General features: G+C 34.0%; 1 protein-coding gene across 2 annotated transcripts in view; it reads left to right on the plus strand.

Moving 5' to 3' along the window:
* The first annotated feature begins 1,758 nt into the window (after nt 1-1,758).
* LOC119641941 (sodium/hydrogen exchanger 9B2) overlaps nt 1,759-16,859 on the plus strand; it is a 35,839-nt gene continuing 20,738 nt past the window's right edge. Inside the window, exons 1-7 of one of the 2 annotated variants that reach the window (XM_038040867.1) lie at nt 1,759-1,789; nt 1,858-1,956; nt 8,405-8,686; nt 11,172-11,459; nt 11,565-11,747; nt 15,321-15,496; nt 15,551-15,657. In XM_038040867.1, the coding sequence (XP_037896795.1) occupies nt 8,514-8,686; nt 11,172-11,459; nt 11,565-11,747; nt 15,321-15,496; nt 15,551-15,657 (927 nt within the window). In that variant the 5' untranslated portion in view covers nt 1,759-1,789; nt 1,858-1,956; nt 8,405-8,513. The remainder of the gene's footprint in view (nt 1,790-1,857; nt 1,957-8,404; nt 8,687-11,171; nt 11,460-11,564; nt 11,748-15,320; nt 15,497-15,550; nt 15,658-16,859) is intronic. The other variant, XM_038040868.1, reaches the window with a different exon arrangement.

Genomic DNA, 16,859 nt, shown 5'->3' on the forward strand with positions numbered 1-16,859 from the left:
TGTTATGTAAGCGTAAGCCGTGTTATCAAATCACTATGAACATAGCGAGGAATGCATTCTGGCAACATATGAATGATATGAATATGTGGGGCAATATTCTGTTTTCTTGTCGTAGCTTAATCTACACTTAAGCTACTGGCGAATGCATGCAACGGATATCATACATAGTCAAATTGATTGTGTTCATCAACTTAGCTTGTTATCAATTAGTAATAAGACATTTGAACAGTACTATGAGAACATGCGGATACTACATATGGGATATGTGGATAATATTTTCCAGCTTCATGTTTTCCTTTTTGAATAATGCAAGAAGGAACTGTGGTAATAATATTTGGATTTCCTTCATAGGTTGCTCTTGGGTAAAAGCATGTTACCTTAGCAAATGCGGACATCAGATTTCCCCCTTATAACTGTTTCAGCGAAAGAGAAGTGCAAATTTTTAGCGTGATGCTTGCGGTTATAATAGTTGCTATCGATTCAGAGATAAAGCGTGCAGTCGTTTCTAAATTCAAGTTAGCCTGCGCTCTTTAAGTTAAAATTTATTACAAGTTTTTTTTACTATTTGCTTCAAAACAATGCTTTTCTAATGAAATTGTTGGAGTTGAAACATACGAAAGCTATTTATTCAAATTCCTGTATTCAGAGATAAAAAATAATGCAAATCTATACCATATTTTCGGACAGAAAATTACAGTCAATAAGCCTTAGGTAGAAAAATTGATCCGCCTGAGCGGCCGATAGCCTTAGATGCTACTGCTTTAAGAATTTATTCTCTGGCTAAATTTATAATAATAATAATAGTAATAATAATAATAAAAGAAAACCTGAAAACATTTCCCGTAAAAAATTTTAAGCTTTGGTCGCATCTCTTCTCTCACCACAAAATTGTTAGCGAATCACAGAAGTAGAATTTCGTGCACTTTTAAACATTTGACGCTATTCTTCGCAACATCAAAGAGACATCATAAATCACAAGGAATTTGTTTTTGTGTTGGTTGCGGGACTTAAAACCCTATTTTATTGATTAGACTATGCCTCCGGAATATCAAAACTGATATACTAGAAAAGAAGCTATTATAACAAGAATATATGTTGTTTTATGACTAGGGACGGATCACAACTCCAGACCCATACAGTCCTTTATAGCCAGCAGCCTACAGGACCTTGATATGATCCATTTACCTTTATTCTATTGTATTCTTCTAAAAATAGTTGACAATTATGTTAGTTGCGATATCCCGAGCTAGGTAATTGCGATAATAGTGACTAGAACAAATTCAAAATTATTTCCTATATTTATTTTTTTTTTACTAGCTGAAGCATCTTCTTCTAAGCATCATCGTCTAGTATGTACCTTAAGAGTTAGACGTCAAAAAAAAGGCAAAATTTGTTTTCCTAAAATCACTTCACTTAATCATTACATTAGCTGATCTTAAGAATAAGTATAATTTCAACTTTTTTTATACTGTTTTGCCCAATTTGTTGCTCGCTTAATTTGCTCCAGCAACACAGCATTTATTTTGCTTAGTAATTATCAACAATTCATTAACAGCTTGCATGCGATATAAATAAATAGAAATGAAAAGAGCAAAAAAAAATACATAAATAAATAAATAAAAAAAAAACAACAACAATCAAAGAGAAGTAATCTCATTTTTCTGTTCTTTTTTTTTTTTTGTGTGTGTGTGAAAAGCAAATTAACACTTTATCTTCTTCCATATCTTCATTCATTTTATTCAATGCAAACTAATTACACACGTGAACGGTTCGATAGCGATAGTGTAGTGTAAGGAAAGCAAAATAAAATAAAGGAAAGAAAAAAATGGAATAATTTTTTTGTTCATTTTTGATTAGTTCCATCTTAACGTTAATAAATTTCACATCATTTCTGGATCTTTATTGCTTTAAAAACGGTTTAACACAAGTGCTTTAATTTGCTTTATACTACTACAAGTACGCTACTCAACTAAGTTTAACCAGAAATAATATTAACAAATTTTCTGTCGAAGGTTTTTGTTTATTTTAATTAAAAATTTCGTTTTGCATTTAATAAGTATATGCACATAAGAGCAATTTGATAACCGGATGGAAAGAAATCGCTTTATGACCATTAATTATATGAAAATAAAAGCAAACTTTTTTTTTTTTTTTTTTTTTCATTTCAATAGTTTTTGCATTAATCACGCATAGCGCGACGTGTATACTAAATCAAACAGTGGCTAATGAATTTTTTTTAAACAAATAATCTTAGTGATTAGAACGAATCTCGCATATCTCCTCCTCGCATATGGGACTTATATGAATATATGAATACTGAATTCTTCTCGGGTTTTGTTAAATAAATATTTTTTGCAAATTTTTTGGGCTGGTTTCTGATAATTAATTTACGAGAAATTATAAAATTTACAAAAACCTTGAAAAAGATTTGCGCTGCGGACTTGTTTGCCGCTCTTTTAATTAATTAATGTTTTGTATTTTATGCAACTAACTATATATATATAGTTAGGTTTCCTAATTTCATTTTTAATCAACATGGTGATATTTTGTTGTTGTTTATTTATTTATTCATTCAATAAAACTCAGCTACAAATCAAATTATCAGTACAAAAACAATTAGAAGAAAAAAAAAAAAAAATCAAGTAAAAAAATTATATTCAGTCGTGATCGAATCTTTTGCACTCCATCATCCATCCTATGAAAATGATCTAAAAAAAAAAAAAGGGCGAAGAATGAGATTTTCATGCTCAAACATGGAGAAAGCAATGATGTTCACAGGTTTGGCGTGTGGGTGTGTTATAGGCAAGTACTTTGAAATTTTGACTTCTTTGCAAATTCTGTCTTGAAAGCCTCAGTTTTGCGGCCACGACAATAGACATTACCCAAACGGACAAACGGACAGACGGACAGAGGGACATGCTTAAATTGATTTAGATTGTTACTGATCAAGAATATATATATACTTTGTGGGATCTCTGAAGCTTCCTTCTGGGCGTTGCAAACATTTTGTTAAATTGAATATACCTCTCGTCCTTCGTTGATGGCTCCACTTTCAAGTGAAATGGAAATTATTAAAAACTAAATCAAAAATGCAATTAAAACAAAATTAAAATTTAGAAAATATAAATAACAGAAACAAAATTTGTACATGCACTGTGGCATTAATGCACGTTCACAGCCTTTAAATCTTAATGGGACCAGCATATCGGCCGAAGATGTACCCTATGTAGACTCAAACATGAAAAAAGTTTGCCAATCATTTGTTTGAGAATAGTTATACCTCACCGCATAGATAGACTCTTTGATATTTTTCGAGGTGAAATTAGGGACCGAAACGAATAGTTTACCTCATAATTTCTCCTGCCTATATTGGGATAAGGGCAAGGTGACATTGTTACATAAAAACCGAATTCTTTTCACAAAATTGATGAGCTATTTCTACAATATTCAAGCAAAGCGATATGAAGATTATCGCTAAGCGCTAGTGGAATCATCAATAGCGTCTAACAAGCTAGCGAGATAAAGAGATTGTAGGGACTTATTCAACATTACATTATATAATGAAGTCTGCCGTACTCTTTGCTTTGTGCCCAACGACTTCAATACATCAAAGATGAATCTTTAAGCCAAAGGAGAAGTACATGTTTTCCATATTTAATTTATATAATTATGGTTACATTGGATAAAGTCCCGTAGTGTCTCTGATTGTAACTTGAAGAGACAAAGTGTTTTAAATTGTAGATCATACTGAGCGAACTCCGAAAGCAAGTCCTGTCTATTACTCTTCGCATTTAAAGGCTTTAAAATCACTCATCTTAGTCAAATTTTCGATATCATCTCATATAATAAATTGTGGCATGCATCTCAGTACAGCATAGTACCCTTAAAGACATTTGTTAGATTTATGCGAGCATTTTTCCGAAAAGAACAGTCATCGCAAACGAAACGAATAATAAATTAAACCTTGTTCGCTCGTCTTTGCGTCGGTGAATCAATTCAGTCAGGTCAGTTTAGTTCTGCGCACGTGGTTGATAGCGAAGTAGAAAAAAATGAAAAAACATTTAAATCATTTCAGTGCAAAGTTCATATGTCTTAAGCAGTACTTAAGCAATGATTAGTAAAAATAGCCCATGAATGAAATTGACGATATTTCGTAATCTAAACAGACATTGTTAGCGAACTGCATGACCTTTAATAACAAAAGAGTGCATACAACATTCGCTGATTGCGAATTGCAACTTTTCCTGCCGACAGTTGCGCAAATCCATTCATATCGAAAATGACATCCTATTATCTGTATAAAGAATGGAGGTAAGAAATTTAAATCTTGAATTTCCAATTCTCTGGTCGTGAGAACTGGAAGAGCGGACGGATGGACAAACAAAAAAATATATGGATAAATCACCTTGGATTTTTAATTCGGGTATTTCAATATGGGAAAAATGGAACGTAAGGGAAGGGGCAAGGCATCACTGATACATCTTTGTTGTGTGTGTAATTTTATTAGTCCTTAAAAATGATTATTAGTCTTCTCTTACGGAAAACTGCTGTAAATCTTAAGGTGAGAATTGCAGAATACTAAAACTGGGACAGAAATCTAGTTCAACGAATGGGTCTTAGTCTAAAAAAAAAAAAAATAAAAAACTTTTTTAATCATAGTATATAAATCATTATTGTTTGTACAACAAAATCTTGCAGAAGCTTCACCGCGCATGTAAATATTTGCATTAAATTAATGCGAAATGACTAAAACACTTTGAAGGCCAAATAGAAATAGTGCCAAGAGCTTATACAACGCATTTCATAATGAAATGTACCGGCTGTTAATGACAAACATTTGATTTATTTACTTTTATTAGACAAAGTAGTACTCGTGTCGTCATTACTTTAATGCTCAGGCAAACACAAATACATTTCAACACAACATAAATGTTTATGCACACATACATTAAGATATTAAAGAAATGTACTAGTAGTTAGCTGCATCTTGCTTAGTAAATTGAAGTCCTTCCCCTAACCAGGTGAAAAATGATAATCGATTGTGAATTTTGTCTAACGGTAAAGTGAAAGAGTAAAATTTGGCTTAGAAAAAAAGAAAATTATGGAGACTGGACCGCGTCTCTCTTTTCCGATATTACGCATGTGTGTTTCACACTTAAGTAAGTAAAACATTTGATTTATTAATCGTAGCTGAAAATATCAATTTTCGCAAACCGCTCTCTTCTAAGCTAAAGAAAAATAAAGTAAAACTTGATTTACTTTCTATAAAGAGCACCACAACATGGTTTTAATTACTGCTTTCTCAGAAGTGCTTAGATTGTCTTTTGTTAGTCAAATATATCGTCCTTCAGCATATCGTTCAATAATTCCCGGGACTTGCTCCCTATTACTATCATCACCCAAATGGCTTTTATCAAAATTTCATATCGTTTCGAACACTTCCTTACGAGTTAGGCTAGTTTCAGCGGTCCTACTTTTTTCATTCTCAAAAAATCATCAGAATATCCAACTTGTCTTTGTCGATTAAAGGTTGGCCTTTGAAGGGGCAAAATCATCGTTCGAAATCAGTATTAGTTTGAAAATTGTCATCGCTGTGAACAACAATTTGTGCTGCTGAATACAGTAAACGTCCAAAGGAAGTCTTTTCACTTGAACTTAGAAAATTTTCTCAATAATCGAAAAGTGAAACTGCAGAAAGAAACTCACGGGGTAAGGATATTAAAACGGACTCTTTTCACTATTTTGTATGAAAATTTAAGCCTCAGATATTTGTTTTCCAAATCAATATCAGGTTTGCTTACAGTGAGAAAAACACCGGCGCTAGTCGATGGCAAATTTTTATGAATTGAATTTTGTTTTCCTGCCACACCCATCCTCTTCTCCACGAATAGATCCCGACGACTATTATCTATTTCCAGAATTACGCTCCATTTGCATCAAATATTGAATGGATTGCGGGAACTGATGTTTTCAGAGACGTTACAAATCGTGCGACTAGAAGGTGCTTCCATAGCGTTGGACAATTGATTGTGCGATTCTAGGAAGAGACTGCGTCGATGAGTAAAGTCCAGTTTAGCAAACAAGAAATGTTTATTTTTCTTACTTAGTCCCTGGACTTATCGATCTATGTATCTTAATATCTCTATTTCGCTATGATTCCTTTTCGTCTGTATATCTTATGCGCAGCAAACGTTAGGATGGATATAACGTAAGAAACAAGGATATAAATTTCAAGCACAGAACGAAGGGATGAATTGTTAGGGGATATTGTTTTTAATTGTTTTATTCAGTTGGAACAACAGTGTAAATGAGAAATGCCTTAACTGGCAGCTCGTTAATACTCCACGCAATCATATCAGAACATCGTAGGCAACAGCAGTTAAGTATTATAATTTTAATAAACGCCTTCGGGAGACCCTATGGGGTTAAGGCGAAAATGTTACTAAATGCGCTACAGACTGAATAATGCATGTATGTAAGGAGTAAATACGAGAATATTGCTTTGTCTTGGGTAAACGGATACTATGCTTGTATGTGTTTGTGTGTATTCGTGTATGGGTTTGCCTATGTATATATAGAGGGTAGCACTCAAGAAGAAGAAGTTCACTTGACATATCAAACTCCTCTGCATATTTTAAGCAGTATCTCGGCTATAATTGCCAGCTCAAGAGCATGGTTTGTATAAATAATTGCTTAAACTGCTTACACCCGCTTCGCGGAGTCACGCCAGCTTTCTTCCCTTCTCCCTTACCTAAGATGCACGCACAAATTCAAAAACATGAAAGAAATATCAATACTTTTGCGTCTTGGAATTCAATGTACAAACCATACTCGTTCGTTGTTCAGAAACGCCGTACTTTAACGTGTACACATAACGATGCTGGCAGCAAAGATGTATTGTTGCACGGCGACTTTCATTACCTTTCCCCTAAATACACTACCATGAATTCCGAAAAGGTCTATTGATCAGATCATTTCAGACAAGCGAATATAGTGAAAATGTTTTGTTTCAGAAATGTTGAAACTTGGCAAAATCTGCTTTGACTGAGTATTTGGTTAAGAAAAGATTAAACGATAACAGAATTCGTGAGTAGATGAGTATTGATTTTATCAAAATGTTTGCAACGTCCAGAGGGAAGCTGCAGAGTCTACACAAAGTTTATATATTTCTCATTAACATCAATTTCTGAATTGATTTAAGCTTGTCCGTCTGTCCGTCTGCGTAATCATCTACTCATCGTTCGTAAACTACAGCAGATAAATCCCGGGAAATTTGAATCTATATTTTGTGGGTGAATCTGGAAATGGAAAAAATTGATCTCGCTCAGCCAATATCGCACCGAATCAATATATAGTTTTGAGTAGTAAAACATACAAATTCTTGGACAGTTGCAACGTCGAAATGCATCTAAGCATTTCCATTTGTTTTGTCCGCCTCTCCAGTTATGTAGTATCCGAATTTGAAAGTAACCCAAACCGATCAAAAAAAAAACACATCTACAACGCTCACACGCCTATGTTACAAAAACTGTGAACACCGTGCATCGTATATGTACGCGTGTTTCTACTTTGATAGTGAAAATAGAAAAAACCGGCCACGCCCATTCAACATTGTAAAATAAGATAATTTAGTTATTTTCAATCTTTTTTTTTTTGTCCTTGTTAGGATAACGGTGTACGGTAACGATGACGGATATACCAAACTCGGTCACGACCGAATACAATTTTTTTATTTGGTTTTTTTTGAAACCTTTTGCCGGAACTGGAAGAAGTTGTTGTAATCGATTCGCCCTTAACATTGTCCAATCTGTCATCTTACGTATCTTTAAGAAAGATAAAAAGATCGTATAAAGAATTTTAGAAAAAAGACCTGAGCAATCTCAAATATTGTAAAGAAAATCTTTGTAAAGTTGAGAGCAAGGAATATTCTTTCTGAACCTTCACGAGTTATGGTCACAATTTTTACCAGATAAAAATGTGAAGCTTGCTAAATGAGCCTTCAAGGGCATGTACGTACGCATGAACGCATTGGAATATTGTAGTAGTTTTCGGAATTTTACAAACGCCGACTTTGGCATAACCAGATAGTCACCTATTTTTTAATTATTGTTTTTTAATAATTTTCTTTTTTCATCTAAAGCACTTCTTCTCGTTAGCGAACACCGGCTACAGGCACAACGTAGGCCTTATAATTAAAATACCGGTGACTATCGCAGAGTCAAAAATAGGTCGGTAACTGTTGTAATTGCAAATGAATTGTTAATTATTACATAAGTCATTTATTATTGTATTTATTACTTTCCTGTAAAGAATAGTTTGTGTATTAGAGAGTAAAATTTATAACTAGCAGTGAATACATTATCTCCGAAGTTAGAAGATAAAAAACAATCGCATTTATTTGCAGATAAATTGTAGTGGAGTGATTGGAGTGTTACGCTCGTGAGTCGCATATCAAGCAACAAGGCAAGGACAGACGATATCCTCCTCCAAATTGGAAGCGTAAATATTTTCATATGGAAATGTTGCCGCCTACTGACAACAATAACGAATTAAACGGTCCTATAACTTTAACGCCAATATCGTTAACAACAACAAATGCCGATAACTCGCTAACAAGATTCGGGAGTGAAGGAAGGCCAAGAGAAAATGAAAAATATGATGACCATCAATACAAAGGACCAAAAATGTAAGCCTTAAAAAAAATCTACTAAACATAGTTTAGAAGTGATATGAAATTTCGAATCATGGCTCAATACTTTTTGCACGTCCCATCTCATATACGGTTCCGGCATATAGTAGAACAAAATCTAGCATTCACTTTTATGCCTCTCTGGTTCGTTTTTTTTTTTTTTTTTGTTTAATTTTCGTTTATTTCAAGTGCACTCTACTGCTCTTTTATCCAGCACGAGTGTGAACATAAAACACTCAGACATTTGCTTACTTTGCGGCGATATTGCAGCAAGTGTGCAATTTTGTTTATTTGTTTACTTGTTTGTCTATGTATTTTACCTGTGTTTAACTAAATTACTTGTTTCACAATTAGAAGGCGAAACAGTAGAACAGAAGCTATTGTGTTAAACAATGTTTCAGGGTTTAGGACGCTGAGAATGTGACTTTTTTGTATAATGATTACATTGTTCTTATTATGTAGGCGAGTTTGTCTGCATAGCGGGTCTTCTAAGTGACATTGCGGTTGAGCTTGTTAAATATTTTGAATCTTTTGTGACTCATTTAAACGCTATTTATCTGTGACACCGCAAACACCTCGAGTGTATCTTGAAGCACGACAATCTTTTTGTCGGTTAACACGCACACCGTTATCGTACGCTTTGTTGCTTATTTTCTTTCTTTTTAACTTGCTACTCTACGCTTTCCGGATTTTAATGAAATCTTTTGTTCAATTTAACATTTAAGTTTAACGTGTTTCAGGCGTATCGACCTGATTGCGTTTTGGAAAATCTTACCGCAGGCATACTATAATTATATGGACAAACTCAACTTAATAAGGCTTTTCGCGGATTAAGCCAAGTTGTTTTTGTTATTTTGCAATAATTGCGAAACGAAATTCTAGCAATGTTCTAACTAGCTCCGCGTTGCATTCTAAAGATGGCCATCTAAGGGCCATGATAATTCAACGTATTAGGTATTGAAATTCAAATGTCATGTGAATGGAGAAAAAAAGTGCCCAGTTTTTATGCGGTTAAAGAAAATATTGCAAACATTTTGTCGTGAATTGCTTCCTATTTTCCTAAAGCAAGGCTTAAATATGGTTATGAGTCCGCGTGAAAACTATCTGACTTTCTAAGAAACTATATACTAAAGATAGGATAAACATAAGCAGATTCATCATGTTTTACCTGCGTACTCAGCTGCGGTTAACATGAAAACATTATTAGTAACTTGCTGAGCAAAGTTAGGGGAGTCAAGAGAGTTGATTTGTTAAATTTCAAAGAACAAGACCAGCATTGTAAAAAATATACGTACAACCTTAGAACGTAATCTTAAAAACAGGTGGGTGGAGGTGTAAAGTCATAAATGGCATATTTTCTACCGAATAATATAATAAAAGTTTCTAAAAAATATAATTAAATAATTCACAAAAATCCTATTTACTCATTAGAGCAGGGAAACATCTGGAGGTAAATCTATTTGTCGTTGTTTGTTGTTGCCCGCTCTAAAATCTAAATTTATTAAAACATACACTTGTCCGGATATATGGATTACATTTTTCATAAATAAGTTAAGGACCGAGGTACGTAAATAGCGTTGCGCAAAATGCTTCTCATTGTTAGTTTTACAACAAGTACTTGCGAAGCATAGCAAATATAATAATAATTGAGCCCTGGTAATATGGCTAAAATAGTTCTATGCCGTAAGAGAGCTAAATTTGGATCTGCTTCTCCTGGAAAAGAGCGAATTATGATTAAAATTTGCTGTATTTCAAGGACGAAATGTCAAATTCGGGCAACTAAAGTTCGTAGCAAATATGCTCAAGTGTTCCGCAGCAAGAGAGAAGCATTCACACCTGTTCCTTAAAGGTTTGAGAGCTACATAACCTATCAATTCAGATATTTCTATCAAATGCATAATTATTAGTAATTTATACCTATCGTATAAGTAAAATAATTCATATTAATTAATATTGTGAGATAGATTAAGAAAAAAGTACATATTTTTGAATAAATTATTTTCGAGTACCTAAACGATGAACATAAAAGAGACTCTACCTAAGATGAAGCTTTCATTTCCATACGTATTTGTTGCTAGCCTCTCGCATATATCAAGGATTTTATTACTATCCGTTACTTTACGGTAGCAGACTCTCATTCCAGTTCTTCATTGGCCTTCAAGTTTCCTCAACATTTCATCTTTCCAAAACTTGTATTGGTTTTAATCAGAATAATGGTCCGTTTGTAAAGATATTCGTTCTAAGGCAAACGCAGTTATTTCATCTGCTTTAGCATATTCTTCTAAAAAAAGCTACTGAGAATAGAATACAACTTTTTTTAGTTTTCTTTTTCCATATGACCGAACTTTTAAACACTTTTAATGCGCGGTGAACGTGTGGATTGTTGAGAAGATGCAACGAGTTTAACCAGAAATAAAAGCATATTATTTTACTTAACATATTTAATCCAAACAAGAAAAAAAAAAAAAAATGTCTTTTGCAGATGGCTTTACTTGGTTAGAAATTGGCCCATAATGTCAGAACCTTTAGCGATAATTTTCATCTTTTTATCACTTTGGACTATTGGATATATATTGATGCCAACGTATGCATTACCGCATACAGTTGTTATGCGTATAATTTTCTTGTTTATTGGAGCTCAAACGATTGGCGTTTTATTCACATTCATACAATTGCCTGATATGCTAGGTATGCTGTTCTTTGGTGTTCTATACGCCAATCTAGGTTGGGCCAATTTTAAAGATTATGAAAAATTTGAAGCTTTTTTAAGGTGAGTTTTCTTTATTGTTCTTATTTTTTTGTTTTTTTTTTGTTTTTTTTTTTTTTGTTTTCTATTTTGTTCTTTCACTTGGAAAGCTTTCTTTCTTTTATTCAGAGAAATGGCTTTAATAAATATTATGCTCTTGGCTGGGTTGGGTTTGAATGCCAATGCTTTTAAGAAATTGTGGTTTATGATTTTACGCTTGACTTTGATACCCACTGTGGCTGAAGTAGCCATTATTGCAATTTTGGGTCGATTCCTTTTAAGCATGCCGTGGCTGTGGGGCGTTTGTTTGGGGTAAGTTTTAATTTTGCGCATTGAAGATACATTTTATGCATACATATAAATGAAGGAACAAATGCTCCCTCATTACCATGTTGCCTTGAGCAAGGCGTAATATTAAAAAATATAAATTTCAATATTGTATAATAACAACATAACTGTATCCGTGTATATGTGAGTGCACGTATTTTGTGTAGTTTTTTGGCTGCAAAATTTCGCACAATTATTAAATATGCAAAACTGCTATGCACTCACCGCGAAAGAGTTGTTAGTTGGCCCGAACTGCCCATTTAATTTGACACTTGGCAATTTAATACAATTTCATTAGCAAACCTCGCACCTACTTCCCGACTTACGTTATGGCAATGATGGCGAAGATGGAAGCGGTTCAATGTGTGACAAGCACCCAAGGCGCGCAATAATTGTCAGCTAAAGAAACAAAATGTTCATTTTTACGTACGTTAAAACGACCTTTATGCAGAAGCACACGTACGCATACACAAACTGGTGCAGTTGTTTTTCTTATGTTCATATAACTGTGAAATGAAAATGAATTCGCTTATAAAAATACGTTATTTTTCTCCCGTTCATTTGCATACTGGGAGAAGGTATGCGAAAGGTTCAAGGATTTTCCAAACAATTTCATTAGCGTTCTATCAGACGTTTGCTCATTGCCTGTAGTCGATAGGTACCTTGAATTTAGCTGAGATTTTTTTCAGCGAATAAAACGCTTTACTTACTTTTACGCTGCATTAACTCTTGAAATGCCAAAAATGCCTTTAAAAAAACCCAAATATCTTGTGAAATCACATACGCACTCTTTCTTATCATTGATTTCCTTTAAATTTCTAAAAAAACAAATATGCTTTTCACGATTTCCTTGAAGCATTCATTGCTTTTGTTCAGAGAAATTCAAATGAAAAATTAAATGAGTAGAAGGTCAAGCTAAAAGGGCCATACGGGAAACGTATTCACCCAATATCGGTTAAACTTGAAAGCACATTTGTTGTTAGTGGGACGTAATATTATGTGATATCGCAAAGACACTCTTCGAAAGTTAAGAAATTGTTAAGATCCTTGATTAGTTTAAATTCTGGATCCGTTTGTCCATCTGTCTGCCGACCTATCCGTAGTGGGAAATATTCTTCCGGTAGCAAATATTAATATGTGGTCGGCAAATTTTGCAACGACGTTAGAATTACTTGTAAGTAGATTGGCGATCCAAGTTTAGAGCACTTCCGGGTTTTAAAAGAAAAAAATTGAGTTTTTTCCCTTCACTCAAACTGCAATACGTTCAGCGGCGATTAAAGTTTCCAATTATATGGCATGGATTATCTATCCTGCAGTACGTGTAAACAATAGAAAAAATCGACCCTAGTCACCCTATCGTGGTTATAATATATATGCTATCAGAATCCAAATCAATCTTTTTCCTTATTTTTCGATTTATTTATCTACTTTTTCCTCATCTATAAGTTTGAGTTTGTGACTTGTAACTTGACTTGAGTATGTGACTTGATCGAGAAATGGTAATAGGTGGTTTTTAGATGCCCTTCATCGAACTTGTTTAAAATCAATAATTTCAATAGAGATCGAAACAAATTCTAGTTAGACAGCACCAGCCCACTCAATTTTAGGACACATATATTATCATGTTATGAACAAATTCTCTTAACTCCTAAGATGTCAATTTGGACCCGCTTCTTTTAAATTGTTAGGTATAATAATGTCACTTGAGAGCAACAGCTTGTGGTTACCGATATCTCTTCAAAAGTATAGCATAAACTTTTTCAAAGTTCTCATCAACAAAACAACATTCGTTGCTTTGACCACAACATTTTTCATACAAGAGTTATCAAGAGTTATCTCTCTATTAAGAAGTGTTTTTATTGATGATTGCTATACACACATGTATCCGGACTGAGTCAGTCAGAGTTTTTACAGAAGAAAGCTTATTGTTGGGTATCCATCCCAATTTTAGATTAAAAAATGAACAGGTGAAAAACTTTTTCCGCCTAATTCTAGTATGGGTGGCAAACACATCATTTCTCAGCAAAGGGGAAAAAGAAAAGAACGACACTTTTTAAAATTTTTATGCAAAACTAAATGAAGTCATATATTATAAACCGCGCTACGACTAGTGATTTTCAGCAAACACAAGCACATGCACATGCACATGCACATACACACGCATACATTCACCACACACAAATTTACGTAAATAGCAGTGTATCTAACGACTATTCGCTTCTACATAATAGTATTTGTGATATACCGATATACGAGTGGTAGTCGTAGTAATAGTATGTGCGTGTGTACCACATAATACGGGCCACATATATGAAAATAGATAGCATTTTTAATAATTAGATGTATACTCGTTGAGTACTTGTGCCATTCTTCTTTCTAGTTGTATCTTAAGTGGCATTAGTCTTCTGGCAAACCATAGAGAGCGAGAGAGAAAAGGATAGGGAAAAAGGAAGACTGCCTATATACACATATAATAGATAGACTGTGTAAGAGTTTTATAAGCATGGTATGTAATTTTTAAACACAGTGAAACTTTCCTTCTAACGTAAAATTTCTATTATGGCAGACACCACACAAACGTGCGCACTTATGCAATGCACCTCGAATGCCGCCTAACAAGTGCTTAGTAAAAAATTACAAATTCTTAAATTTTATAATCGTAATACTTTCCATGCATGCATGCATGCATGCATGTATGTATGTATGTACATATGCATGCACCCATGTAGATATAACTGTATATATGCTTGAGTACGTTCACATTTATGTATGTATATGTGTAGTAATGTGAAGTAGATGTATGTATGCGTTTTTTATAAAAATATTTTCGCAACGTTTGTTCGCCTAACACAAAAGTATTCACGTTAAGCCTTTACTCGTGCAATTATTTCTTTTCTCATTCTTTTAATTCTCATTTTTTTGGGTAGTTTTATGCTTATGTACCGAATATGTCTGCACTTTACTCAAAAAAGGAACAAAAAAATGCAGTTGCACTTATATGATATATACACTTAAACAAGTTGTTGAAGAAGTCTTATGCTAATGACACTAGAATTTTTAATTTTCTCGACTTTTACTGCTACACTCCAGGCTGACTTATTGCCAGCCATGATATCATTTCATACAAATTCTTTACTACGGCCACTACTACTACTACTACTACTACCACTACTGTTGGTTCTGTTGCTACTACTGTCACTTCGTACAATATCATAACATCTGACGATACATTCTTGCTAAACGTTGACAGTTTACTGATGATAATGATGATGTTGATGTTTGATGGCTGCCGGTTTTACATACATATATACGATTACGAAACGGATGGGAGACGACATGTTGGAACCCTTTTTGTTATTTCCTTCTATGACTCTTTACGTATGAGCGCAAGAAAGAAAGAAAATAAAAAAGAAAAGGGCACTTATCTAATTATAATGGTTATGTGAAATGCAATAAATTAAGTCGTTCATGTGGTTGATTAACATGAGTTTTCCTTTCCGTCTACTATTTTTCCTAAAAATTTTTATATTAAAGACACCATATTTCCTTTTTTCGCAGCTTGATAATAACCGCCGTCTCGCCTAATGTAGTCGTAACCGTTATGCTCAAATTGAAGGAAGAACGTTTAGGTCTTAACGATGGAATTCATACTCTCATCTACGCCATGACCGCCTGTAATGACATATTAGCGATATTTCTATTCGGTGTTATGATAGGCATAATCTTTTCAAAAGGTACACTACTTTAACGCATGTGATATGAACGATTTTCTTGTAATAAACTTTAAGGTCACTTAAGTGAACAGCTGCTACAAGGTCCGATTGGAATCGGCATTGGCCTCGTATATGGGTCTCTATTTGGTTTGATGTTACAGTTTGTGCCTTCACGTAATGCGGTAAGTGGAATATACTATGGACGAGTTATGAGAAGAAGGGCACCAACTGTCACTATATTTTATCTTGAGAAAGTTTTTTCGAAAATGAACCACCACCTTTGAAATATGATAGCCTACATGTTTCATGGTTGCATTTGCAGCTGTCCAACGAAAAGGAAACACAAGTTGAATACAATGTATGCACGTTTTTGGTATGGACACCGAATCTTGGTTCGATGTCGCTATATCCGTCCGCCTGTCCTTCTGATAGTCTTACTGCTGCCTTTGAAAAAATAAATGAGAAATGTAGAAAATATTCAAATGAGAAATTAAATTGGAAAGATCGACTTTAGAAATGATCGTCACCAGTCCTTGACATGACTCGCATTATCTAAAACATTGAATAGTTCCGAAAGAAAAATTTGAAAAGCTCGTCAGCAGTGTGTTTTTGTGATATTCTAAACGCAACTTTGTTTGTTTTGTTCGACTGTTATACAATAGCCTTCTCAATTAAAAAAAGGTTGGGCTTATATCTTCGGCCGGTTAGAAATATGCTCCTTGACATCGAAAATCACTCAGAAGTTAAAGCAGAAAATGAAGGCTCAACTCAAAAAAATGTTATATACATTTTTTGTTTGTTCGGTATACAATAGATTCAAAAAAGCCACATGAACAAGTCTTTCGTTGAAAAATCTAACACAATTCCAGAGCAAAGCCGAAAAAAGGATGACAAGAAAATTATATATTGTCCCGACTGAACCTTTTATACCCGTCACCCTGATCCTAAAAAAGGGAAAGGATTAAATTTTGATGTTCTATAGTACGGAGTGAGGGCTGCTGATACTTCCTGTTTTCAAAATAAAAGTTTTATCTTATAAACATGTGGGCCTTGTCGGCGTGTCCTTTGAAAAGTTTAGGTCGATTCCAAATTCTTTTGCAAAGTTGTAGGCGATCTTTTCATATGCGCCAACGTGAGAGTGTTTACCACAAACACTACATAGTTGGGCAGACGGACAGATGGACAGGTGAGCAACAGGACAGACGACATGCTTAAATCGATTCAGAATTTGATGCTGATCGAGACTGCACACACTTTATGGATTTCTATCTTTTGACAAAATGAATATATTAAAAAAAAAGAATTTTCATCGTCATACTGGGACGATTTAGCCCACGACACGATAACATATACTTTTAGATTCGTCCAATAAAGTTCAAACACT

Source organism: Glossina fuscipes, unplaced genomic scaffold (genome assembly GCF_014805625.2).
Source record: "Glossina fuscipes isolate IAEA_lab_2018 unplaced genomic scaffold, Yale_Gfus_2 197, whole genome shotgun sequence".
NCBI lineage: Eukaryota > Metazoa > Arthropoda > Insecta > Diptera > Glossinidae > Glossina > Glossina fuscipes.